We start from the raw sequence: 27,577 nt of genomic DNA, 5'->3' as shown, positions 1-27,577 counted from the left end.
ATATATGAAATACAGCAATTGGGAGATCCCATCTGATCAGATTGTTCTGTGTGAATTCACCAACCATGTGAATGTGTGTACAGTCACTTTGATATGAAGGTGATGACTTGATGAGTTTGATAGGTGATGGAAGACACATTGATGCAGGGTGTGTCAGTGTGTCAATGAGCGTGCGTGTGTGTGTGTGTGTGTGATCTTTAGTTGATGTGCATGCCTGTGCTGTGTGTGTGTGTGTGTGTGTGGGGGGGGGGGGGGTGGCCATGATTGTGAGGGTTATTGGGTTTGCAGCCAGTTAAACACTGGGCTGTCCCCTTTGTAATCTGATAAATGACAGGTTTGAGAGACTTTTTTTTTTACTTTGAAAGCATAATTACCTAGTACAGTTCCACGCAAGGTCGTTTTGTATGCATGACTGTACATCTGTAAAGCATCAGGGATATTATGCTTTTTCAGGGTTTTTATTTCAGATTTTTTTTTCTGGACATACAACTCCCATTAATTTCTGATAGATCATTGCTTTTCTTCTTTTTTCGCTTTTTGCTCTTCAGTATGAAACATGCTGCAATACTGTAGTTCTACTATGCCACCAGTATGTATTGTCTCTCTCCCAGTGCATGCCAAGAAGTGGATGTGCTTTAAGATCCAAAAATGTAAACATTTTTGCCTCTAGAAGTCTTAAGTATCCTGTCTCGAATGCAGTAATTGAGAATGAATGCTATATCAGAAACCGATAGTAGAATAGTAGTTTAACTTTTGAGTTAATTGCCGGTGAATTAACTCCAAATCATCAGTAAATCTAAAATGGAGTGTGTTATCTCTCTTCGGGTGCGTCTCTGCCTGGGTGAAAGTGTATCTGGAGCTCACGCTGCATGCTTGTGCGTAAGCTGGCTATCCTACAGCAGGCTGGCAGTGACCGGGGAACTGTGAGGTCTGTGTAAGCAGCCTGGAAGCCATCTCCCCTAGCAGATGGCCATTATTAGTGACAATGAAGACTGGACCACAGGGGCCAAATAGAATAACAGGGAGCCCATTTCCTTTTTGGCTGTGCATGAACCACCTATTCTGCAATCTCCCTCTGTCTCTGTCTGTCTCTCACTCTCTCTCCTACCCACTCACTCAGTCACACACACACACACACACACACACACACACACACACACACACACACACACACACCGTCTTCTGCTGTGTCTATATTGTTTTTCCATGGGCAGATCCAAGTTTTTTTTTTAACCAGTAGTCCAAAGTGGTTCCTGTGGAGAGGCCTCGCAAACGAGCACATGTACAACAAACGTGAATTCTCTTAATTCAGCACAGATTCCCCGGAGAGAAATCTTAATGGGCACTTATTCAGTACCGAAGGCCAAGAACAGTAAGTTGATGTGTTGGCCTCAGTTCAGCTCACATCAACAGTGTTGTACAACTGCTGCACTCACTGTACAGTGGTAATTTGTGTACTCCACTACTTCTATCAGTGTATCATGGCAGAGACAATCAAGTGCTTATAATCACCTCCGCATTTTCCATTTATCCACTGCTTATCAAGTGGCATTTTGTTTAAAGGGAATGAATGGGAACATACACTACCGGTCAAAAGTTTGGACGCACCTGATTGAATGTATTATCTTAAAGCCATTTTGATCTAAATGCTTATGCTTAAATTCTTGAAATGTGTTTCTTAGACAAATATAATTAGTGAAGTTGATGCCTGTGTATAAATTTCTGTCCAAAGCCTTTGCCTTTCCATCTTTTTTGGTCACTGCATAAATTCATTTGTTATTTCATAGTTCTGATGTCTTTATTATTATTCTAAAATGTGGAAAATGTAAAAAAAAAAAAAAAAAAGTGGTGTATCCAAACTTTTGACTCATATGGTAGTGTACATTATATATTCCTACTGGTATTAGTACAACATTGTATTTTTTTTTTTTTTTTTTTTGGCCAACCATAGTTAGCACTTTACTTAGCAAGACATTGTGACCTAAAACTTAATTATAGGTCAAAGTTAGCACATGCTGACCACTTGAAATGCATTTAGTCGATAGTCACATACAATATTGTGACAGCAAACTAATCACGCCTCTGCTGCCTCTTGTCTCCACAGGAACAGTAAGAAGGAGTCAGACCTGGAGGCGGCCCTGGCCAGGCTGAAGGACCTGGAGGCCCTCCTCAACTCTAAAGATGCTTCCCTCACCACTGCCCTGGGGGAGAAGCGCACCCTGGAGGCTGAGGTCAAGGATCTCAAGGCCCAGCTGGCCAAGGTAGATATATATTTTTTACTTGAACTGAAGCCGAACATGGTCTTTTACAGGCAGAGCCAGTTTCATCACCCTAGAGCCTATGAAACCCATTCAAAACCTGTGCCAAAAATTCAAAAATGCATGCTCATGTACTTTGAAATAAGGCTGTTTTTGTGGTGTCCAAAAAGTTGACATTTTGAAAATATAGTTTTCATCCAACAGCATTTAACAGCAAACTGAAATATATTCAGTGTTTAAAGCTTCTGCTCATTACTTTTAGATATTATTGAGTCACAGCAAGTACCTTTACCCAAACCAGGATCATTTCAGCTGATAGCAGATATCTTCCCCATGACACATCACTCTAAATGATACATTAAAAATTAAGAGTGATGCATCATGGTAAGGTTAACAGTTAGATTTACATTTCAGACATTTAGCTGACCCTGTTATCCTAAGGGAGATTGATTGCAACACTAGACTAACTTTAAAATCCTAGATCGCCAGCCAAAGCAAACAGTAGTAGGAGTGAAAGGGTGAAAGCGACAGCGCCTGACATTTGGAGATGATTCTTGTTTGAGTGCGGGTGCTTTCTGTGCTTCACACACACTGAAATACCTCAAAGAAACTAGTAACTTTATATAAACACTCCAGGCAGTTGATTGTGAATGAGGACAAGTGCTGAGGCAGACAACTAGGTTGCAGCGTCTGCTGTTTGTTTTATCAATGAATTGTACTATATGACTGACGTGGATAGAGTTATAGCTTTGCCCCACCTACTGGTCAAACTGGGGAACTGCAGGTTTTCCTCCTATATTTAGCCGAGTCTCTCTGCCGTAGATAAAGTTAACAAATGAAAATGCTATGCAAATCATAGCATTTGGTCTTTGTCATGGGTGTTATTCTGTAGTGTATTTACTTAAATGCCTAAATTAAAGAACATTTCTCTCTTCATCTCTCTCTCTCTCTCTCTCTCTCTCTCTCTCTCTCTCTCTCTCTCTCTCTCTCTCTCTCTCTCTCTCTGTCTCTCTCTCCTCCCTCCCTCCCTCCCAGTTGGAGGTCAGCCTAGCCGATGCCAAGAGGCAGCTCCAGGATGAGATGCTGAGGAGAGTGGACGCTGAGAACCGCCTGCAGACCGTGAAGGAGGAGCTGGAGTTCCAGAAGAACATCTACAGCGAGGTCCCACTCTCCACCTTAACCCTTCTATATTTATTTAGCTATCCAGTCATCTCTCCCTCTTTGTATCTTTTCCACGAGATATATCGATCTGTTTCCAGCCACCTACTTGTTTGTTTTCCATACCCCCTTCAAATCTGTCTCACAGATGCACAATTTTTTGTCCTTATCTCACCTGATATATTTTACCTTTTTAGTTTATTTATTTGCATGTATGAAATTATAAAACACAGAAAGAACAGAAATATTTACAGGTTGTACAGATGAGATTTAAAAATGTCTTGACTCAAAAGAAACAAAGAAGACAACTGAATGCTTAGATTTCAATTTTGGTCATATTGAAGTCACATTCTTTATTTCCTTTTTTACCCTTACTGCTACCACGCTGTAGATAGGACCAACTTAGTCGAGTCCAAGTGAATTCCAGGACCAGGTGCAATCAAGTTCAACTCAAAACCAGGTCTAACGGGGGCCAAGTCCAAGTCAAGATCAGAGCAAATCAAGTTCTATTCAAGACCTAAGACCAAAAAAGGCAATAAATAGTGTTTCTTTCCAAACTTAAAAATAATGATTAAGGAGTTTCTTAAAGAGACATAGATCTAAACAGGAGCTGTGTACTAAACCCTTCAACATCCAACTAATTACTACATAGGAATTGACTAATCAATGCAAAGAAGGTCATGGACCATAGTTGGTTTCTACAGGTGAAATCCCTTAAATTGTTTGTAGTAAACCAAACATCAATAAAATTACCCCTTTTCTATAGTTTTTAGATAGGGAGGAAAATGGCTGAGACCGAGACAAATCCAAGACGTCATCTTATGTTATTCTTCCTCTCCCTGTGGGTCTGCAGGAGCTCCGTGAGTCCAAGCGCCGGCACGAGTCTCGCATAGTGGAGATCGACAGTGGGCGGCAGACAGAGTTTGAGAGCAAGCTGTCCGAGGCCCTGACCGAGCTGAGAGCCCAGCATGAGGAACAGGTCCGCATCTACAAGGAGGAGATCGAGAAGACCTACAACTCCAAGGTACGCCTGGCTGCTGCAGAACACACTGCTATGGCGCCGCCTAGAGTCCAAATAGTGGGAGTCTAGCTGAGTAGTCGTCTAGCTTACTTTTTTTTTTTTTTTGCTTCTTTTGCATTTGCAATTAGCTTTAATGAGGTAAGCAAATAGCCCGCACCCATAATACAGATAATGTACAATATTGCACCGCTTTTTCCACAATCCATGTCTGTTTGTTTCACTGCTTAAAATCCTTTAACACTTGTCTCTGCCCTTTCATCTACATCTTCGCTTCAGGTGAGAAGTGAATTTAATAGGCAGCATCATTGTCCTGTGGGAACCTTAATGAGGAATGTGGATAAAGAGAGTAGATTTTGTCCTTGTGCTTTACTTGTAAAGGAAACCACAGCTAAATGAAACCGTTCTTTGTTTTGCTGGACCCCCTTGAGGAATCCCACTTTGAGAATCACTGTGTGTCAGTTTAGTTTACTTGACATTTTTCAAAACGCATTAAAAGCTTAAATGCATCTCCAAATTAACAGTAAGGATTACAAAACAGGTCAAAGACTTATTCCCATTGTGGTCCTTGGTCTTCAAAACTACACTCATTACATTATGACTACACTCTAAAATAGATAAATCACACCTCTTAAGTTGATAACCTGTATTTCTCTCACAAATTACACAGCTCAGTTTTACTCAGGTTCTCTGTCAGACAGCCGCTTCCTGCAGTAAGCCTCTGCTAATAGCTGACCAGCCGTCTCTCTGTCTGTCAGCTGGAGAACGCCCGTCAGTCAGCGGACAGGAACAGCCACTTGGTGGGAGCCGCCCATGAAGAGCTGCAGCAGACCCGTGTTCGACTGGAGACCATGTCCTCCCAGCTCAGCCAGCTGCAGAAACAGGTACACACACACACACCCCCACACACACCCCCCCACACACACACTCTGTCAGTCACACTGTCTATCTGTCAGTGTCGGGTTATCTGTCTGATGGTGGTTTCACTGACCAACTTGCTGTGATATGGCTGACTGATACTGACAAAAATATGTTGCTGTTTTAAAATGTTTTTCACCACATCTAAGCTACGTATATTGATAATGTTAAGCTTCAGTTGATCCAGCAACCACACTAATCACTGTTGTTTAGGTAGGGTTGGCAGTGTTTGGACCGTTATGAGCAGTGTATAGGCTGCTTAATTGGTTAGTCTTAATTGACTAATCTTCTGTGTGTGTGTGTGTGTGTGTCTTCCCTTATCAGCTGGCGGCGAGGGAGGCCAAGGTGCGGGAGCTGGAGGAGGCTCTGAGCCGGGAGCGGGACCTGATGCGGCGGCAGCTGGAGGGTAAAGAGCGGGATATGGCTGAAATGCGCGCCAGGATGCAACAGCAGCTGGACGAGTACCAGGAGCTGCTGGACATCAAGCTGGCCCTGGACATGGAGATCAGCGCTTATAGGAAGCTGCTGGAGGGAGAGGAGGAGAGGTGAGGATGCTGTAAGACGACAGATAGACCTGAATAGCCCAGTTGTGCCTCAGCAGCACCTGTTTGAAACTCATGGAGGAAGAGGAGGTGATGTGCTGTGTGAGTCATTAGGTGGATCGTGGCACTGGCGGCCTTGGTACAGTATGATTCCCACTGGGGCCAACAATATTAAAATAGAATATGCACTTATACAGTATATTGTGGGCAGGAAGCCACTGTATGAAGAGAGAGGAGGAGAGATCAGGGCCACTGTATAGAAATGTGTGCAAACAGTCAGATATAGCCGTTCACATAGAGACAAAGGGTCTGTAGGAAAGTAGGGGTCACATGTTAACAAGTCAGTGCAGAATCAGTTGTACATGAAAGGAGGCTTACTGAACCTTGAGGCGGCAGTACTTCATATATTTGGTCGTGCAATTTTATGCATGCTCCTCTTCATAGGGGAGGGAATGCATGTTATGAATGCATGAATGTATATTAGCTTTGCCATTCTAGTGCACATCAGTTTATTAGGTAATACATTGCTGTAATGAGCAAACAGTGTAATGAATAACCTTTTAGATTCAATACCATGAGACTCAGCTTCATGAACAGCCGGACCATGTGAACCATTTCTAAAACTTTCTGACTAAGAGACAAAATCTCTCTATAAATATATTAGCTATGTAAATCTTTTCTGCGCTCTCTCCCACAGCCCCAAAACATGTACAGCATTCCTCAAACTTTTACCAATGAAGCTTAGATGAGTATATGTGTATTATAACGTTACACTGACTCCACCGGTCTATATCTATAATCTAAACCTTTTCCATTATCTCTCCCCAGGCTGCGTCTGTCCCCCAGCCCTCCGCCCACCCGGGTCACCGTCACCCGGACCTCTGGCTCGGGTCACAGCCACACCAGCCGCCTCCTCCACTCCTCCACCACTGCCGCCGCCGCCTCCAGCAGCCGCAACTCCTCTGGCACCGCCAGCGCCAAGAAGCGGCGTCTCAACGACAACGACAGCGAGACGTCCAGCCAGGCGGGGGGCACCGTCACCAAGACGCGCATCGCCCAGCAGGCCTCGGCCAGCGGACGCATCACCGTGGACGAGGTGGACCAGGAGGGCAAATACGTCCGTCTCAGCAACAAGGCCGACGAGGTACAGTGGCTGTGTGTGTGTGGGTGTGTGCTGTGTGTGTTGGTGGGGGAGGAAAGTTTGTCTGGGCTGTACTTGCGTGTCTGTATTGGGTTGTCTCAGTTTCTCACTGTGTTGAGGTAATAATCCACAACATTTTCATAAAAATAAATAGGGTTAGGGTTTTGCTACTCTCTATCACCGATTGATATAACACAATAGTGATTCAACTTATAGCCAGTTCATGAAAGCTGGTACATTTGCTGTTCTAAACACTCGGTATTGGGTAGGTCTTTCCCGGAAAAAATCTGATGTGTTTTGCATTTCAGGCATCAGCAGTTTATTTGAAATGAATAGAAGAAGAACTGGGTAGTTAGCATGAGCAGTGATAGCCACCATGGCTGAACTGCTCATGCTGTAACTGAATTTACAGAAACTCAAACTTCATCAACAGAACATCCAAGGAAAAAGACATCACCTCACATCACCTCACCTGTCAATCAAACAGTGTCTCCAATACACACTGTTTGATTGACAGGTGATCTCTGGGAAATGCAGTGCAGAAACACCACAGCAATGAACACTGAGGACCAAGTAGTAAAAAAAAAACAAAAAAAACCCCACAGATTTCACACCTGCACTTTAATGCAGGTGGAAGGTGTCTCTGTTGTTTTCTTGTGAAGAGACGAGATAATGTGTCCATAGTCCTCGAAACAATGGATTTAACTGACACTGTAAAGTCCTGGCGATGTAATAATTTGTAATCCATGCTCTGTCCCATCCTCCATCTCTCTCTCTCTCTCTCTCTCTCTCTCTGTTCCCGTTTCCCTCATGCAGGATCAATTGCTGGGCCACTGGCAGGTGAAGAGGCAGGTCGGCACCGGCAGCCCCATCGCCTACAAGTTTCCCCCCAAGTTCACTCTCAAGGCTGGAGGAACCGTCACTGTGAGTTACACTTGGTTTCTTTGTGTGTACGCGTTACCTCTTTCCATTTATTTGTTAGACTATTTTGTTTATTCTTTCTTTCTTTCTTTCTTTCATTCTTTCTTCCCTTCTTTCTTCCCTTCTTCCCTTCCTTCCTTTAACCTTTCCAGATCTGGTCTTCAACTGGTGGCGGAAACCACAACCCTCCCACTGACCTGGTGTGGAAGACCCAGAACTCGTGGGGCACCGGCGACCTCCTCCAGACCACGCTCATCAGCGCCAACGGGGAGGTGTGACATCACCTCGCACCACACACCTTGATGCTAAATATTTTGCCCAACTTTCATACACGCATTTTTTTGAGCTGATCTTCCCTTTTTTGTTTCTTTTTAACAATAACCTGACTTTTCTCATCACTAGGAAATGGCCATGAGGAAAGTCACACGCACCCTATTCCATGACGATGATGACGACATGGTAAATTTGCGCCGTTGTTGAGGCATCCCCCTAAATTATACAGCACGCTGGAAAACATCATACATTATACATCGGGAACATCACATCTCACAGCTCCCTGTTAACGGCAGCATTTCCCAGTTGAGCAGCAGTGGGAAGTAACCCATGCTGTCGCGTGTCGCCCCCTGCAGGGAGCTCACAGCACGAGCGGCGTGGAGAGCGAGTACAACCTGCGGAGCCGCACGGTGATCTGCGACTCCTGCGGCCAGCCGTCGGATCGCTCGGGCGGGTGCAGCGGCGGGGGCGGGCTGCCCGAGGGCCTGGTGGGACACTCACTCTTCATCATGGGCTCCAACCAGCCCAGACAGGTAACGTGGTGTGTGGTTATAGGGGGGTTGTAATAGTAATAATAATAATAATAATAATAATAATAATAATAATAATAATAATAATAATAAACTTTATTTATATAGCACTTTAAAACAACTGTTGCAAAGTGCTTTCCAAACAGTTAAGATAAATAAGTACACTGAGTACATAGAACAGAAAACAAGAGATTAAAAATGAAACCAGACAAAGTAAAATTAAGATAAAATGAAATAAAATTTTTAAAAAAACAAGAGAAAAGAAAATAAGTAACATAAAAACAATAAAATCAAGTAAAATATGAATATTAGGAGACGAACTGAGATAAAAGACAAACTGGGATATTATGTTATAATATGGGCGGTAGAAGTTACATGACATGAAGCAGAGCAACATTATCCAGCTTATTACATGGCTACTTACCGAAGACATTAATAATATGACACAAAATATTGATTTAAAGGATTTTATTACAACCTAAAGTAGTTTACAAGCTTCTGGCCAAAAAAAATAGAAACTGAGGAGTAACATGTTGTTGGCACAAAGTGTCATCAGTTAATTTGATTAGAAATCAGTAAAATGGGCTGGACTGCTCGGGTGAAGTCCAAGTCAAACTCATGTCCTTGTGGAGAACGATCTTCCCAAGCTGAGGATGAAGAGGATGAACTTCTCACAAACGATCGGTGTTACAAAGAGCTTTATGAACAATATAACAATAATCGAGTCACTAACAAAAAACACCAGACTTGACTAAAACAGTCAAAACTATTGAATTATGCCATCAGGTACATACAAAAGTAGAGCACATTGCAATTTTCTTGCGGTTACAGTGTATTGTGATTTACTGTACAAAGCTGTAGCATTTAAAACACACTGACAACTGTATGCAAGAATGGCTGACCTGCATTTATTTATAACTATTTTCATGAACACATCTTGTGTTGAAAAGTAACACAAGTGTGTGTTGTCCCAAAGAAGACACACAGATGTGTTAAAAATGACACATCCTTTGTAATGACACATCCTTAGCGTTATTTTATCAATCGCTGTCTTCCAGCAACCTAAGGCAATCTTTTTTTGTCAGACGTCTCTTGCTTATTTTAGATCTCGCTCACAAAACAAAACAAAAAGTCTTCGTTAACCCCGTTTCCTTGTTTGTTTAGGTGTCCTGACATCCTCCTTCCTGTCCTCTCTTCATCTTCTTCTTCTTCTTCTTCTTCCTTTAACGCTCCCCTGTCACTTCCTCCTCCAGGGACGCACCAAACCGGAGAACTGCTCCATCATGTAAAGCCAGACGCCACCTCACCCAAGTCCACAGCCTCCTGCACCCCGTAGAGGAGACTTATTTTCTACCATTTGGGATATCGTCCTTTTTTTATTTTCCTTTTATGTTTTATATGATCTCGTCTTATTTTGTATTCAAAATAATCTGCAGGTTAGATGTGCTTCGAGGTTTGGCAAAGGGCATAGGATTGACTTTATTTCGCTTTTTTGGAGTGTATGTTCCAGTTATGTTAATTGCATGTGTGCTGTGCTCTTGCTTATATTGTATTCTGCTCTGCACTTGTGCACACATACACGCACACGCACACGCACACGCACACGCACATACACACACACACACACACACACACACACACACACACACACACACACACACACACAGAGCTCCATTGACCAGCGCTTCTGCTTTGATCTGAGCTGGGGTTTCACGTCTAATGGCCAAGCTGTCAACACTCAACACGCACAGCTAGTGAACCCTGTCAGGAGTGGGTCTGAGGGGTGGGGGAGAGGGGGGTGGGGGAGTGAGAGTGGGGTTGGGATTGGGGTTGGGGGTGGAGGGGGGGGGTTCAGGCCCGCTACAACCAGGGGGTCAGGGCCCTGGTATCCCGCATACACTACCCACCCTTTTCTGAATGCCACCTGATTGAGTGGGGTTTAGCCCCGTCCTGACCTCATGGATTAGTTGGCAGAAATAACATGCATTACTTGTGTGTATGTATGTAGAGTGGTGTAAAGTCATTATAAAGCCATGCAGACAGTAGGAAAATTCATCACCGTGGGGTTTGTTAATCATGTCCATTGAGTATGCCCATCAAATATATAAAAAAATATATCAAATGATGAAGTTTACAATTGATAGATACATTTATTTGCCTTGGTTTTTGATTTTTGGTACAGTATTGTGCTATTTTTCTATGCTATGGAGAAGGTAAACTATATATTTTTTTGCTGGAAAAAATATAATAATGTTGCAAATGAATCACGCCGGTGTAAAACTTACCAGAAGGAAGCAAAAAGTACTGTCAGGTTAAGTAAGCTCAGGGTGTTCAGCAGGTGTGTGTGCTTCTAGTTTCATCTATCACCTCTGCCTCAAAGAAAGTACATTCAACACTACTACATTTTCTATTGGGATTCAAATCGTATTGCGAGGCGCCTCCGGTCTAGACAGAGAAAAGGATTATTTCAGATGAATATTTTTTTCTGCCATTTCCAGCTTGATCCTAGAGAAATGGTGTTGTTTATGTTTCTGAAAGTCTGTGGAAATAAGGGATTGTGGTTGTTTGCTGAAGATATTGATTGTACCCAGTGAACTGAGTCATGAAAGTCTCAGTATTGGCTAGATGTACATTAAAAGTAACATTGTTGCCTTATTGTTTTTTATAGTAATTCCAAAGATGTTTTGTTTTGATGACAGGAAGTGTACAATTTGTTTTCTACCTGGGGAAAATATATCAGGAATAGCTAGTTCATTCTGTGGAGTCTTTACTGACACATTTTGTCGTAACAACAAAAGTTTGTGCCATATTTTTTATAGGATTTCTCAGTTTGTTCAATCATGTCAATATTATCTGTATTGGCTCTGTCTGCAGCTATTGACAGGAGGGTTTTTTTCAATAACACTTTAAAAACCCACTTAATGACAGTTTCCTGTAACACTAATGTGCCTTTAGAGGACAGAAAAATGTCTCCAATTATTGCCACTGGTGGTTCTTTGCTCACATGCTTTGCAGTCTTGTGATGGCAGTTGTCCTCTGGTTGGTCTCTCTCCCAAAAACTGGTCATAAGGGCTGTTTTTTTTTGTTTTTTTTCTAAGCTTTACTGGCTTTGCAAATCCTCAGGCTTGCTTCGGGGATATGAGCAGGGTTGCGGGGTGTGTATACTTTGACTTTGTGTCTTTGGCTTGGCTTTATGTGCTGCATTTATTGAGGGCCTCGCCATTTAATGCACAGCAGGTAGACTTGTACTGTAGTGTGGCAGCTTGAATTGTTTATACTTCAGAGAAAAGCATATCGAAGCATTTATGGAGAATACTTGATAGCTTTTGCTATATTTCTGTTTTGTATTGTACTTAATGCAACATATTACTGCCAAATTAGATTATTTTTCCTTTTGTTTTTGTTTTTTTTACTTTATTGTTATATTGAGTGAAAATGCCTTAAGTAGATGTCTGATTTTGACATTGTGAACCCCCAAGTGCCTTAGTCCAGATTTTGATGCTCATATAAGATAATAGTTAACAAAATCATGCTATGAGTAATAGCCAGTTCCAAAGATGTTTAGTATTTGTCTTCTGAGATAGAGATTTATAATTACAGAATATATAATTCCAGATTCCAGATTTTCTACATTTACATTTATAAGAGATAATTACTGTATATGCACATATGATTACCAATCAGTCTGTCCCACTTAAAACAGATGACTTAAACGGGGGTAGTCAGGATTTTCAGGGGCCTGTCTTAATGATTAACAACCATTCGCAAAGATTTTATTTTATTTTTTCAAGAAATTGACAGCAGGCCTTTGTTGGCATTTGTCTGCAGTGTTAGTTCAAGTTAATGAAGAAACAAGACATTTCTCTCAAAATCCCCTTCAGTCCACCTGTGTGTTTTAGTTGGATAAGTCGTAATAAGAGAAAGAATAAATATTGGACATTTGGAAAGACTTGCAGAGCAATGGTTTCGCTCCCCTTTGTCTTCCACTAGCATTGTTAGCAAATGCTATCAGGTGACTGATGCCACAAAAACCAAAATACTTAAGAGGCCTTTATAAAATCCTGCACTCGCCCTTTTAAGACTTTATGAATCATTTGAAGGACTTCATGCTTTAAAATGTCACTGAAAGGGATTTCAAGCTGCGAGCCATCAATGCTAAGGTTATAATTTGTTTCAAGTGGGATTTGTGTCGGATCTGTCATAACAATGCTATTACCAATATGGAAAAGTCATGCAATCAGTCGATGTAGTGAATGTCTTTGTTTGCCTTTCTCTTTTCTAAAATAATGGCAAGTAAAATTCTTTACTCCGTGATTGTGGTCTAATTATTTCCTTGGATTTTGTTGGACTTGACATAAATACACTTTGTCATTCCAAAAAAAAAAAAACTGAACAAAAGTGCAGCCATTTTTATTTACATTATATACAACATGTTGCATGGTTACATTCAGAAATATATGAACATTATGTATCAAACAGGAGCTCTACTGTACAAAACTATATCATTTAAAGCACATTGAAAACATTTTCTCTTTTACATGGGGTTTCTGTGGTCCATGTCCAAATGAGTTAAAGGGAAGTTAAATGGACAGGATTATAAACTGAAGAGTTTGAAAATGAAAATGAATGAAATGAAAATGAAAATGAAATGTCCAACATTTGAAAAAAGCAACATTTTCTCTTACAAAATAACTGAGGCACAAAACTGAAAGACATGGCATTTTTAAAATGATTTGTAGGTAAGTTAAGACCTTGGTTGACAAAATGACAACAGACTAGATCTACTATATTTTAGAAATATGAAATGATAAATTTCATGTAATGATTTTCTTTCCCCCCCAGACTGATACACAACATTTTGGAGTAGATCTGTTCAATACTGGCTGAAATGCAGCTGTTGGCAAAATGCCTAATGTGCCGGTTAAATTCCATGCAAATCCAAAAGCCAAGAGAGCCTTCAAGTGAGCATGATACTGTGCAGAATCATACATGATGCTGGTTTCTTTTGGCTTGTAATTCCCTATTTTGGTGATGCTTTACATTTTAAAACATACATGCAAAACGTGTTCCTTTATAGTTTGAGCGACTTTCTGAGCCTTGGTCCCATAAACCCATTCCAAACCCGTAATACAATTTGAATCTTAAAAAGGCTGCTCTTCTAAATTCCTGTTAAGCTGTTTTTTTTTTTTGCTTTATTTGTTTGTTTTTTGAAGATATAAGGTTTTCATCTGACAGCAGCAATAAGTAAGCCACATTTGGTTAAACACAAGGGACGCATGCATCCTCGTGTCCGTGCTGCATTCATGTCATATGGGAAAGACAGTAGATATGAGCTTTAGTACTTGAAAATACTGTTCACTTCGGCTTTCAGGTGGTAAACACTAACTGGGAAATCCTGGTACTTCATGACTTCTGAACATCAACAAGGAAACACCTGCAGTCAAGTGTGAGGAATGTTATATTCATTTTCAATAAAGGAAATATTTGTCACATGAGTCATTTTGACTTAAAATGCTGTGGCAGGACACAACTACTTGCTGGATTTTTCATTTGTGGTTGACATTGCAATGTTTGGTTGTTGTAACACATGAACTCAAATGTATCACTCACTAAGCACATGTGTATTAAAGGTTTACTGTTGAGGGGGTGGGGGTCAGTTTGCAGGATTTTATCAGTTAAGTGAGGGGAGCCAATCAAGACCAAGTCTAGTTGTGATGCGTTGACTGGAGTTATCCCAAAACAGCCTGTAAAAAAGGATGGATTTTTGAAAATGCAATACCTTTACATTTAACCGCTCAAACAGAATAACATTTTAACATTGTACTTTAACCATCTTTGATCATATAGTATTAACAGAACAAAATTTGAATTCCGATAATAGGGCCTCCTTAAAGGTCTGAAACAGCTGATTAGTAGGAACCAGAGTCTAGAGAAAACCTCCATTATGGCGTTTTGATGGCTTCAAATGAGTTCAAACACAAGAAAATTGTCTTGTGTGTTTTTTTTTTTTTAACCATGAAGTCATTTGATGGTTTTTCCCATGGGACATGAATACAGCAAGAGTCCCACTGGCGTCGCCCCACTCCAGCCTTCTGCACCGCAGCCTGCTGGCTCCCCAGTCTGGATCACAAGTCCGTCATGGTGAGGCAAGTACCACTCTGATCCACAGGGGGGCAGTGTTTCCTCACAACACGTTGAGTTGAATGGGGGCATCCTCGTTATACAATCATGCCACAGTGGGACAGACCACCCCCCCTCCCCTCCCTTCCCCTCCCCGCTGTCCTGTGGGTGGTCTTTACTGGGTGGGGCTCTGGGTGTCAGACAAGAGCTTAAAGTGTGGCTCTTGCTTGGGAGCGCAGGCGTAGTTTCATCCCCATGGGGATGAGAGAAAAAAAGTATAAACTTGCTCCGCTGTTGTGACTGTCACTGAGGCGTTCTCCTGCGGGACGGGGAGGGGGGGCGGCGGACCGGCGGCAGGTCGTAGTGTCCCGGGATGTGGCTGTTGACTGGCAGGTCGTAGTGGTTCTGGACGTCCTGATCTGGAGCGTGACCGAGGGAACTCTGACGCTCTGAGAGAGGGGCAGGAAAGAAAAGGACAATGTGATAAATGGAAGGTTATAATGAGAGGTGCTCAGGTGGTCATACCCTTGCGTATTTACTTTGTGATATCGAAAAGCACATATCCTACTTCCAACTCCACTGTATTTATGAAATAAAATGCCAGGGCTGTGCGCTCGAGTCCCGTCTCCAGATCATCTTATGTCATCTCGGACTTGGTCTCGGTCTCTCTCCTTTGAGTCAGACCTGGTCTCAGCCACTATATGTTGACTCGACTTTTTCTTGCCAATCCAAACCAAATTTTCAAAAATACATTTTCACCACCTGGTTCACCTTCTTTTATTTTCTCCTCAGCACTACAAACAATTTAAAGGATTACAAATGTTTATAGTATGTATCGGTCCTCAAACTTCTTTGCGTTGATTTTCGAAATCCTTTGCATCAATTAGTTAGATGTTAAGGGTTTAGTACAGAAAGATCTACATCTCTTCTGCAGAAAGATCTACATCTCTCATCATCCTTAAGAAACTCCTTAAGCATTATTTTTACATTTGGAAAGACGTGTACAGTGTTTATGGCTTATTTTGGACTTGGTCTGGACTAGGACTCGATTTGGTCTGGTCTCAGTCTATAAAACTCAACTGGACCTGGTCTCAGAACTGGCTTGGACTCGCCTGCGGTGATCTGGACTAAAGCTCTGTAACATGTTGCCAACATGTAAAAGGCTTAGTATAGAAAGAGTATATTTGTATTCTCTACTACCCACATTTACTGTAGAACTACCAGTAGAAAGTGTCTACTTTGAAGAAAAAGGCAGATCATACATAGAGTTTTTACTTTACTTTTGTACTGTACAGAAACTTCACCACATTTCAAAGCAAATAAATATCCTAATTCTTCTACAAACCACTTTTCTTCTTCTACAAACCACTATTAAGTGTCTACTTTGAATGAAAAGGCTCAGCATACACATGATGAAGTAAGTTAATAAGAATGGTGACCTTTCCAACCTAAAGCCAATCAACTTTAAGAGGAAGCAATCAGAGCAAATGGAACTGAACCATCAGCTCAACCTGAGGAGGTTAATGCTTCAAATACAAATCGCTTCCAAACTCTAAACTCCAAGTTTAAATAGTTAAATGCATGAATACAATATTAAACATTTAAATATTTTTACTTAAGTAGATTTTTGACAAGTATAGTTCTATCAGGTTATTCTGAACTTTATTGAAGTTTTGTTGGATTTGTGTTCTTTTTTCACCGATGCTTATCACACTATTCAAGTTTTAAACTGAGAGTTCCAACTCAGGCTTATTGAGGACATTATGTGATCCCAGAGGCCCGGTTTTTAACGTAAATACCACGGATGATAAATGATTCAATACTTATTCAGTGTCTAGTTTGTCTGCCTGTGCTGCCTGTATCACTGAGTTAATCGTAACTCAAACTTTTTACCCTTTATTTATTTATACAGGCAAAGCTGACTGACCATGCAGGCTCTTTTTTCAGCAACTACAACTTCCATTGGAGCTAGTGGGGTTAAGTGTTTAGTAGTTGTTGATGGAGATAAGAGCCTTTCTCACTCAATTTTCCCCACCCAAATTTTCCCAGCCAGCCCAGGAATCAAACTGGTGAACTTCTCTAACTTCTAGGCTACTGCCATCCCAAGATAAACAACAAAACAGAGCACATAGGGAAAAAGCCACAGTCAGTATTTCCATCCATCTATGAATGTGATTCTCTTAACCTGCCATAACAGCAGTTTCATCATTTATTATTATGTGCTGCTGCTGCCTTGTCTCCTTTGTAAAAGAAGCCCTTGGTCTTAACTAACCCAGATAAATAAATGTTTAATAAGATCAAATTCAAAAAGGGGAAATGAAAAGGTAATAAAATAGAAAACAAAACAAAGGGACAATCTGGGCCACCCTGGTTTTCCTCTCTCCTGCTCTTCCTCTTCCCTTCAGAGTGACCTTTCCTCACTTCCATGTAAACAGTTGTTCATTCATTCGGCCCGGCCTTCAGGAAGCCCGTCCTTCCCATCTGTCACGCTGCCGGCAAGCAGGAACCCTCTTCTCATGTCTGATTGATCAGGACTCTTAAAGAAACAGCTCGCCCCAGGAGTGAATTTTCTTCTACACGGTTTTTGACGAAACTTTGGAGGGATGATGATGCATTTTGGCAGTGTGTTCGTTTAAGAAATTACACTGATTGACCTGATGGGGATGCTGTAATTATTAAACATCAAATTTTAAAATTTGAAAGGCCACAACTGCCACACCACCGGTCCGACTGTGACGAAACATGAAGGGATGATGCATGCTCATCATTTGTGTTTACTGTTGCCTTGTTTCACTTCATATCATCTCCCTCTGTCCACTGAATTTTAGAAGTATGTTTTTATGTACTGTATATATTTATATTTATGTATATATCATGTATATATATTTTTTTAAATCACATCCATTACAGAGTACAGATTTTGTAGGATCTGCATCAGAAACTGGACAATCGTAAATTGATAAATTGTGGAGCCATTCACAGTGAGAAGAGGAATCTGGCTTTACTTTGTGCAATTTATTTTGTAATTTCCAAATTTTCCAATTAAAATAATCAACTGTCCTCTCATCCTTTTGGAATTGCATGGGAAAGATCATAGCTAACAACATTCTCTTTTCTAGTAACTTCTCAAGTAACTTGGTAACTTTTATTCATTTTACACATTTTAAATTAGGTAATTATTACTTCTATTTAAGTAGATTTTTACACTAGTACTTTAACTTCTACTTCAGAAAAATATCAGCAGAGGAACTATACTTGAGTAGGATGTTTTAGTTCTAGTTTCAAGTCACTCTGATGTAGCTAAAGGCCTAAAATCTAAAATGTAAAAATGTTAACACCTATCAGATTCTGCTGTGCTGCTGATTGGGCATTGGCATTGGGATGAATAACTTTTTCGACATCAAAAAGTAAAACATATCAACACGTCTAAAGCCTCGCTCACCCCTGCGTAAGGTGGCGGTGTTGAAGGGCGGCGGGGTGATCTCGGTGTACGCCCGCTCCCTGGGCATGGCCGACTTCATCTCCATGTAGCTGCTCTCCGGCGGGCAGAAGGGAAGGCCCGGCAGGTCCTTGATGGTGGCATAAGGATTCTCGCTGTTCAGAGAGCTGCTGCTGACCGCCGCCGCGTCCTTCAGCTCTGCCACCAGACAGGAAGAGAAGGTAAAACACCTGAAGTACTGGAAGGTCAGAACGCTCCACAACGGTGGACTGTAACAGAGTTGTAGCCGGCTGAGCGCACAGGGTGAAAGGTTAAAGTGTAATTCCACCAAAACTGACTATTTTAGGTTGTTATTCTAAAAACAACAGACATTTTCCAAGATTCCCAAGATTTCTTTTTATGGTTGTTTTATGAATTATGAGTTCTCAAGACAAAAGAAAACGCTATCGTAAGACATTTTCATGTCATTGCCTGAAAAAGTTTAAAGAAAACTTGGACAGTTCTATATTATGAAATATGAATAATCTTTATGAAACCCATGTGTTTGTGACATTTTTCTATGCATTATCAATAGTTTGGCTTGTTCCCAGGGTCCATCAACACGTGAAACCATTTCAGCTGTCAGCCTGCAGTGAAAATGTCACAATTGGATATATGGGATATTTGCAAGGCAATGAGTGTTAAACTCTAATTATGCTAATAATGTTAAATGATTGGTACAATATGTTTTTTGGGTATACCACAAAGAAAGATATATCAAAAGCTCAAGATCACACTTGTGTAACATTTACGCAGCTAATATTCATGTAATGTTTATGTAACTGTAGCTCTGGCATTATGTAAGGTCAGACTGTCTGTGTTTAGTATTCCTATGTGTCTAGAAGAGGTAATAAGACAGGTAATAGGAAAATAGGGTGATAAAGTACCTTTGTTGTAATATTTCCCCAGGCTGGCGCTGTAGCTGTAACTCCGATCAATTCCAAAAGCTCCTGTTAAACGTTAAAAGACAAATCTGGCGTCTTCATTTTAATTTATGGCAAACTAATAAAAAGCAGACGGCCTGTCTTGGAAACACGCAAAATCAATACCAGGTGATGGCATGGCAGTGAGCGAATGCTGGCCATGCACCTATTGTTTTTTTTTTACAACGTTCTTATTGTTTTTATTGTCTCATATTACCTCTGTTTTGCGTTTTATGAAAATGATTTTTCTACCCTCTGGAAATGTGATGGATGATAAAGTTTTCTGAATGTGAAAATAAAAAGAAATTTCTCTATTTTCTCCTCAGCACTTATTGTATTTCCTCACCTAACATTTAATTATGATTAATTATGATCCTTCTTGGGTAAAAAGGAATATTTTTTTTACATCTATTATCAAGGTGGTGTGGCTTTGACCATTTCACTCCTTAGGTTTCGACTGATATGGGTTTTTAAAGGCCAATACCAATACTGAAGTCGCCGATAGCCGAAATTTTGTGCCAATGTTCAATATCTTTAAATAAATAAATACATGTATCAAGTTCTTTCCTCCAGAATTTCACCTATTCAATGGGAAAATTCAAAAGGGAAACTCTGGGATACATTACTGACTTAAAATTAATTTACTAAAAACCTCACTGAACATTTAAATGATTAATAAAATGTGCAAAGAAAATATTATTTAATTGCAGGTTTTACAGACTGTTTTTTACAGCTGTGGTCAGGGAGGAACCTCCATGATAACAGAGGTGGACAACACTGGCATTAAATGTCAAATATTTAATAAAAGGCCAATATATCAGGAAAACTACTCCTTACTATTGTTTACTTGTAATGTCAATCCTGTAATTTCTTCTTGCCTAAAATCTAATGAAATGTGACAGAGTCTGAATGTGAATCACACACTGGACAGTCAGACTGACCTGAGTCTTTGCGCGGCTCATGGTGTTTCCAGTCTGCAGGCAGAGTTGCATTGCTCTCCACCCCAAACAGGCCCCGCCTCTCCCTCTCCATGTTCTTCACACTGCAGAACAGCTGGTTGTTGGTGTTCTGTTTGACAAAAAAATATATATATATAGCCAGAATCTGAATGAATCACTGTGAAGAAAATATACCCAGAGCAATATTCTGTTGGAATGGAGTAGTGGCAATGAAATGTAACAGTAATGAGTAAAGGCTGCGATACACTGGGCAACATTTTGGGCAACTGGCACTGATTACTGATTAAACTGCATATTTCCCACTTCTATTCTCCTGCCATGATGCCCAAAAAGGTTTGCCTGGTGTGTCACAGAGTTGACACTCACCTTGATGGCGCGGTCGTGGTTGTTGGGCAGGTGTGGCAGCGGAGGCCTGGTCTGACTCAGTGTGTGGTAGCTGGGGTTGGAGTAGTAGTGATGGTAACTGTGAGGAACGTCTGAAAACCAAAGCAGACACATGGAATCAGAATTCAGTGCTCAATAATTTAAATGATTATGCTTTCTGGCGTTTTACTGTCTTGCAAGCATGAGTCAGAGGGTATCTTCACATTTAAAGGTGCTCTATGTGGCATTTTAACATCAATAAATCATATATTAAATTTGAAACATTAGTACAATTACCTTCAACAATAAACAGACCATGGCCAAGATTGTCAGCCTCTACTGGCCTCTATATTGCATTTTACATTGTGATCGGATTTATAATAATAATAACTATATTTGTATAGCACTTTTCTAAAAACAATGTTTACAAAGTGCTTTACATACAATAAAACCCAGAGAGAAAAGTACCACAATTAAATAAAATAAAGTTGAATAAATAAATAAAAAATAGGAATAAAAGGTAATACAAGAGATACACAGATACAACTAGAAAACAGTACATACAACTATAAAAGTGTATGTTCCTAACCACATGAATGCCCAGACAATACAAGTTGTCCCCTATAGAGACAGTAATAAATAACAATAAGTAAAAAACAAGAAATAAAACAATTACACAATCTAAAATAAAATGGAGATACAAGTGTAAGGGACAATTCACATAAAAGCCTGTCTTTTATGTGTGTTTTTGGAAGGGATTTTAAAGATAGCGTAACAATTGCTTTTTTAAGCCGTGCATATCTCATTTCGGGAACAAATCTCCTCACATCGTAGAAGCCAGACTCTTACTCTGCGCTGTATCGTGTGTTACAAACAACCTTGTGTACCTGGGACGGCGTACTCGGAGTTGACGGTGCGGGTGGTGGAGAAGGAGACGGTCGGCGTATTGTTCTGCTTGTCTTTCTGCCTGCGGCGGTACAGCAGCAGGAGAGCCAGCAGCAGGACCACCAGGAGGACGAGCACCACGATGCCGCCGATGGCCCCCCACGACTCCCTCTCACCGGGGGGAAGAGGCACCATCACGCTCCCCGATAGCTCTGTGGAGTCTGCCAAACAGGAGGAGGGGAGAGAGCTCGAGTACGGCAGCTAGAGCAGTTTTCATTACTTTCCATCGCTGAAATGGGACAAGCACACTGTTGTGAGAGGAAACAGGGCAAGTTGTTCGTTTTGGGCCATGGATTTACAAATGGAACATTGAGGTAATGGCTGCGGGTTTTCGTCTGGTAAACTGTAGGATCACCTGTACTTTCCATGAAACAGACTGACCAGGTGAATCCAGAGGAAAGCTATTACCAATTTCACCTATTCAAACCACTTCAGTCATGAAGAGTTAGAGGAAAATAGACAGATTGAAGAAGTGTAAAAGTGGCTGTAATTCAATATTATTGTTCCTAAGCTCATGGAAGAACTTGTGTGTGTGTCTGTACCTTGTTTACAGTCATCTCCTTCAGTCTCACACACACAGTCTCCAGTGTAGCGGTCACAGATGGAGTTGGGTGGACAGGAGCAGGTCTGGGTGCAGAACGGGCCAAACCTTCCTGGACTGCAGGCTGGAGAACACAAAGTACCAACGTGGCATGAGAGCCACGCATTTGAGAACCAGGCAGACATGTGCAACGAGGATTTAACTACTGTGCAATAATCTATCTTTTCTGTGTCTATCATACACCAGATTTGTGTAAATGAAAAGCTCTAGAAAGCTCTAGTAACAAGGAGACTTTGTAAATATTTGTTACAGGATGTGTACTTTTGGTCAAACAATCTAATTGGTCAAAGACACATTTCAACTGTGCTGACAATTCCCATGAAGCACAGCTACTCGTGCTTTGAGAGAAATGGAATTGGCTGCAATGCTACCTGTTGTTATAACAAGGGCGGCTAGTTTGTAATCTTTCTCCTGTATTTTATCTTTATGAATTAATTTCTGATGATCTTTTGAAGAAACATCGAACCAACATCAACCAAAGCCTGAATGCCCAAGCATGTGTTGTAACAGCTGTTGTATCCATAACACCACTAAGTGATAACCCCAAAGTGCCCTTCTGAGTATTATTCCTATTATGTAAACGCGTCCCACTCACGTATGGAGCAGTCAGTTGCGGTCCAGCCAGGCAGACATTCACAGTGGCCGTCCCGGTGGTCGCATGTCGAGTTGTTGGCACAATTAATGCAAACTTCAGAACACTGCCTGCCGTGGTACCCAGCTGGACAAACTGGAAACAGATCACAGAATATCATAAAGAAGCTATTTTTTTTTATTTATTTAGGATGCACAAAATGTGGGCTTGAGAGGGAGGGGAATTAAGGGAGGGTGGGATTGTTATACAAAAAAAAATAAGTGGAAGTTTGTGAATTGATCTTTTCATGTATATCTGCTTTCAAATTCCTAATAAAAACACAATAAAAAAAAAAGTATAACCCAAACAACAGATTTAATGACCCCGTTTCCCCCACGCTTTTCCGCTAACATCCATCTTCTTGGTAGCTGTTCACCGTAGTTTGATAGAACAAGGCGTCGTTACATTAGATCCTGCATACCAGTAACGGTAAAAAGATCAGCATTTGTTTTGACCATTCGCGTATGGATGTATCGTGTTAAATGCTGACCTTGATCACAGTGGGGTCCAGTGTATCCAGGAAGGCAATCACATTCGCCTGTCACATGGTGACAGCGGTACGACTGGCCACAGGACGGGCAGGACAAGCTGCACTGGTCACCATACATCCCAGCTCTGCACTCTGAGAGAGAGAGAGCGTGAGAGAGAGAGAGAGAGAGAGAGTGAGAGAGAGAGTGAGAGAGAGAGAGAGAGAGAGAGAGAGAGAGAAAATGCCACAGGCGTTACACACTAAAATCAAGCACACCTCAGGGTTTTATTTGATTTGATCAGATTTTCGCAGCATTTCAACAACACTCACTGTTCTGGCAGGTGATTCCCCAGAAGCCCGGGCGACACACACAGGCTCCAGTTTCCCTCACACAAGTGTCACTGTTGGGGCAACGCTTGAAGCAGGTCTGGTTACAGTGGCGCCCCCACTGGCCGTCTGGACACTCCTCGCTACAGCGGGCACCTGGGGAAAACATTATGAGAGGTGGATGAATGGAGCAGTGGGGGCCCAGTGTCAGTGTAGTTTAACTGTAATGCAGGTGAGGGTAAGCAGTGGTGGAAAGAGTATTAGAATGTCCTACTCAAGTAGAAGTACTGTTACTTTGCTGATATTTTACTTAAGTAGAAGTAAAATATGTGGTGTAAAAATCTACTGAAGTAAAAGTAAAAAGTAGCTTAATTTAAAAGTTACTGTTACTTTTTAGAAAAGAGAACATTGTGATCTTTCCCATGTAATTCTAAAAGGATGAGAGGACAGAGTTCAAACTAGATTCTTTTAATTGGAAAATTTGGAAATTTGGAACAAATAAAGTTGATGATTATCCACTTTCTGATGCACAAAATGTGTACTCTGTAATGGGTGTGATTTAAAATGCAGCTGAGTACAACACTTACAATAAAAACATACTTAAGGAACAGTATAATTACTTACTTTAAGCCCACTTGATAAACCCTTCTCTCACCTCAGTCAGAGCCAGGTTTCTATTTAGGTGCTCACCCTTACTTTGATAGCACATCGGATCAATACATCATATCCTGTGTGCTGGTAAATGCCACTTACTGTTTTCTGACTTTAGTTGAGAAAAGGGTAAAAGTGCTATAAAGTCACTGATCGGTGCAACCGGAATGAAAGTTAGAGCGGGAGAACAGTCAGAAACCTGTGGCTCACTCAGCACTATTGGACCAGACTTATCTGCGGCACCAGAGCCAAGCTGGAAGAGGCACCAGGACGGCGTCGTCACTTACCCCACCAGCCTGGCAGACAGCGGCACTCCCCGCTGGCAGCCTGGCAGCCGTCGGCCTCAACACAATCACACCTCTTCAGGCAGCCTGGCCCAAACGTGCCCATCTGTACATGTGAACAAATGCCAACGGGCAAAGCATCGTCAGGGGAATCTCTGCAGCATTTGGCCAACTCAGTCAGAGTCAAACAAAATACTACATTGGCAATGTGTTGTTGTATAGACAGCGTGGCTGGTTGGCATGGCAAAGACAAGGGGGGGGGGGGTACACATCCAAAAACAGAGATTAAAGCATACACAGGGTGAGGTAAGGGATGAAGAGCTGGACAACACTGCTAATACACAATCCAATCAAATCACAACTGCCAGGAACTGTGGTTACAGCCCTTGTGACTTTGTGTTAGTGTTATCAGTGATAATGCTTCATTCGTCTGCTCCACCTGACATAGGATAAATATGCTTTGCAATTTTCTTATCCTATGCAGTTTAATGTATTTTTTTATGAAGTGTGATGTGTTTTTGCGCAACGCGGTGGCTTGAGTCCAGGATTTTTTTTTTGCTTTGGGAGACAATTGGAAAAGTAGTGGAGGATTAACCCACTTAAACCCAGTTTAAAAAGCATAAATGAATACTTTTCTAAACATATGATTGATGATAGAATTGAAAATGTGCAGTATGTTATAATTGGTTGTTGTTTGCCTTATGATTATCACTGACTGGACCTTTTAATTTACCAAAACATCGCTGGTGATTTGTATAATCAACTCTCTATATGTATAGATTTGTATGAAAATATAATGGATGTGTGTTTATATTGGTGGTTGTTTGCCTCATAATGAGTTTACCCAACCTGTTTTTTTAACTACTACATGCCTGGAGACAAATACATACATAAAGCTAAAAGGTCTGCACTATTCCAATATTATACTGTATGTTGACCTAGTGTTACCTTATTGCCAAGCCTTCTTTTCAGCCTGTGAAAAATTCATTTCAGGCACTCACCGGACATGGTTGGTCACACAGCGCCCCCTGCCAGCCGGCGGTGCAGGTGCAGGATCCATCTGCAGGGTTACAATTTGCCCCGTTGGCGCAGTGGCAGGTGGCGTTGCATCCCGGGCCCCAGGTTCCCTCGGAGCAGGGGGCGGAGCAGTCCCGCCCTCGCCAGCCTGCACACACACAAGGGACATTAATTGGTTGGTTGGCTGTTGGAAAGTACTTTCTTATTCTTTAATGACAGGGTCTACATACTGTATAAGTGACGTAATTGCCAGTCTGTCAACAAGTCGATGTGTATGACTTTCAGGCAATCCATCACTTCTTCTTTATTTGTTATCTAAACTCACCCTCTTTACAGAAGCAGGTCCCATCGATGGGTGAGCAGTCGACAAAGTTTTTGCAGGAGCATTCCAGGGAGCAGTTCTTACCATAGGTGCCACTCTTACAGGAACTCTCACAGTGAACCCCCTGGAGGTAAACACAGGTGAGACATTTACATTACACTTACAGTACAGATACATTAGATTTAAGGCATTCACTGTAGGTGAATTGTACAGGCCCAGTATAGCTCAATGGGTAAAACAGAGGTTTGATTCCCACTGGGGCCACCCATGCTAAAAACGTATGCGTTCATAGAGTTGTAGAACATTCATGGAACTTTTAGCTGTTAAACTCCTAGATGAACATCACATTACAAGCAACCAACAGCAAGGAGTGCAAGAGTCAAGGCCACAACGCCCAGATAATAGATAAAACAAAATTTTTTGTGTCCCCAGAATGATCATGGATGATAGAGAGGTGCTAGGTAAAGATATAGGAGTATGAAGTAAAATAAGAATGATATTTTAGGACATATATAGGAAATTTTGTTTTTTCATTTTCAGTGCAAATAGAGGAGAAAAACATGTGAGAGGGAGAGGAAGGTAAAGAGAGGAAGACATGAAGTGTTTCTTGAAGAGATGAGTTTTAGGGTATTACTATTGCATATTATTACTCGTTATATTTAATATAAAAAAAAACATTTAGTGCATTGGCAATGGTCTATAATGGACAATGCATATAACTGTATATTTTACACTATTATCTTCTGATACAAAGATACAGATTGAACAGTCAGTAGATTTGAGAGCTATATCTACACAGAAAGTGAAAGAAAACGAATAAATTCATGTCCACTGAGTCAATGTGTTTCCAGGCCAAACTTCACCGCTCACCGTATACCCGGGGGCACACTGGCACCGGCCGGTGGCGCCGTCACACACCCCTCCGTTCACACACAGACAGGGCTCCAGGCAACCGTGACCATAGAAACCGTGAGCGCAGGTCTCGTTGCAGTACAGTCCCGCCCATCCCGGCTGGCACGTGCACTCGCCTTTCATCGGATGGCAGCTAGCCAACGAAAACAAACGTAAACATGATTAAATTGCCGAGCAAGCACAATAGAGGAAAAAGTGAGAGGGAGAAAATGCTGAGTTTGCAAAAAAAAAAAGGAAAAGGAAAACCATAAACCCCTATCTACTATGATACACTGTATCTATAATTGAATTTGCTAAACTGTCACTAATGCACACACCAATGATTTTGTGTGTGTGTGTGTGTGTGTGTGTGTGTGTGCAGGCTGACTCAGTAGAAACCACTGGAGCTCCGTTCAATTAGCCGAGGCACCGCAGGAGAAAATAGTGATTTTTTTTTTTTTTTTTTTGGCTGGATTGGTCAATGTTGAAATATTATATTTTGCTCCTGTAACCACTGGAGTTTCATTAAATATACAAAGCAATCATTAAATCCAGTTCTAAATAGTTAATTTATATGTTTTCGTACCGGCTGAGTCAGTACACCAAGCATAAAATTAACTAAAATAAATCTTTAATGGCCCTTTTGTCAATATGACATTTTCCCTCATAGTAACTTGTAGATTTAGCCTCCAAACTGCTGCTGCTTAACAAAAATAGCTGCTAAATTACAGAGGCTCTTTGCATATATTTTGTCATTTCTGTTTTATGGGGTATTATACATCAACAAATAGCAAAAATTGTGACATTTTTGCTGCATAAATAGTAAAAATTCATCCA

The 27,577-nt window shown here is 41.2% G+C and overlaps 2 protein-coding genes across 2 annotated transcripts in view; one reads left to right on the top strand and one right to left on the bottom strand.

Moving 5' to 3' along the window:
* The window catches only part of LOC139644594 (lamin-A-like), a 29,011-nt gene extending 18,475 nt beyond the window's left edge, over positions 1 to 10,536 (top strand). Inside the window, exons 4-14 of the mRNA XM_071520018.1 lie at positions 2,105 to 2,261; positions 3,294 to 3,419; positions 4,270 to 4,440; positions 5,193 to 5,318; positions 5,677 to 5,897; positions 6,723 to 7,038; positions 7,852 to 7,959; positions 8,109 to 8,228; positions 8,359 to 8,415; positions 8,586 to 8,762; positions 10,013 to 10,536. Coding sequence (XP_071376119.1) covers positions 2,105 to 2,261; positions 3,294 to 3,419; positions 4,270 to 4,440; positions 5,193 to 5,318; positions 5,677 to 5,897; positions 6,723 to 7,038; positions 7,852 to 7,959; positions 8,109 to 8,228; positions 8,359 to 8,415; positions 8,586 to 8,762; positions 10,013 to 10,048 — 1,615 coding nt within the window. The 3' untranslated portion in view covers positions 10,049 to 10,536. The remainder of the gene's footprint in view (positions 1 to 2,104; positions 2,262 to 3,293; positions 3,420 to 4,269; positions 4,441 to 5,192; positions 5,319 to 5,676; positions 5,898 to 6,722; positions 7,039 to 7,851; positions 7,960 to 8,108; positions 8,229 to 8,358; positions 8,416 to 8,585; positions 8,763 to 10,012) is intronic.
* A 4,614-nt stretch (positions 10,537 to 15,150) lies between these two features.
* Positions 15,151 to 26,896, bottom strand: LOC139644607 (platelet endothelial aggregation receptor 1-like; the record flags this gene model as incomplete). The annotated part of the gene is made up of 14 exons (XM_071520039.1): positions 15,151 to 15,328; positions 18,322 to 18,516; positions 19,245 to 19,307; positions 20,222 to 20,348; positions 20,606 to 20,715; positions 21,490 to 21,708; positions 22,090 to 22,212; positions 22,744 to 22,875; positions 23,270 to 23,401; positions 23,579 to 23,731; positions 24,514 to 24,616; positions 25,512 to 25,675; positions 25,853 to 25,973; positions 26,720 to 26,896. Coding segments are annotated over 14 exons (1,965 nt in total), but the record flags the coding sequence as incomplete, so codon positions are not given.
* Positions 26,897 to 27,577: the final 681 nt, after the last annotated feature.

Source organism: Centroberyx affinis, unplaced genomic scaffold (genome assembly GCF_046629955.1).
Source record: "Centroberyx affinis isolate AG114_WGS23_722 - 3 ecotype Tasmania unplaced genomic scaffold, CSIRO-AGI_Caff_v1 ptg000759l_1, whole genome shotgun sequence".
In the NCBI taxonomy this organism is placed as follows: Eukaryota; Metazoa; Chordata; class Actinopteri; order Beryciformes; family Berycidae; genus Centroberyx; species Centroberyx affinis.
This window is presented reverse-complemented; position numbering and strand designations above follow the sequence as displayed.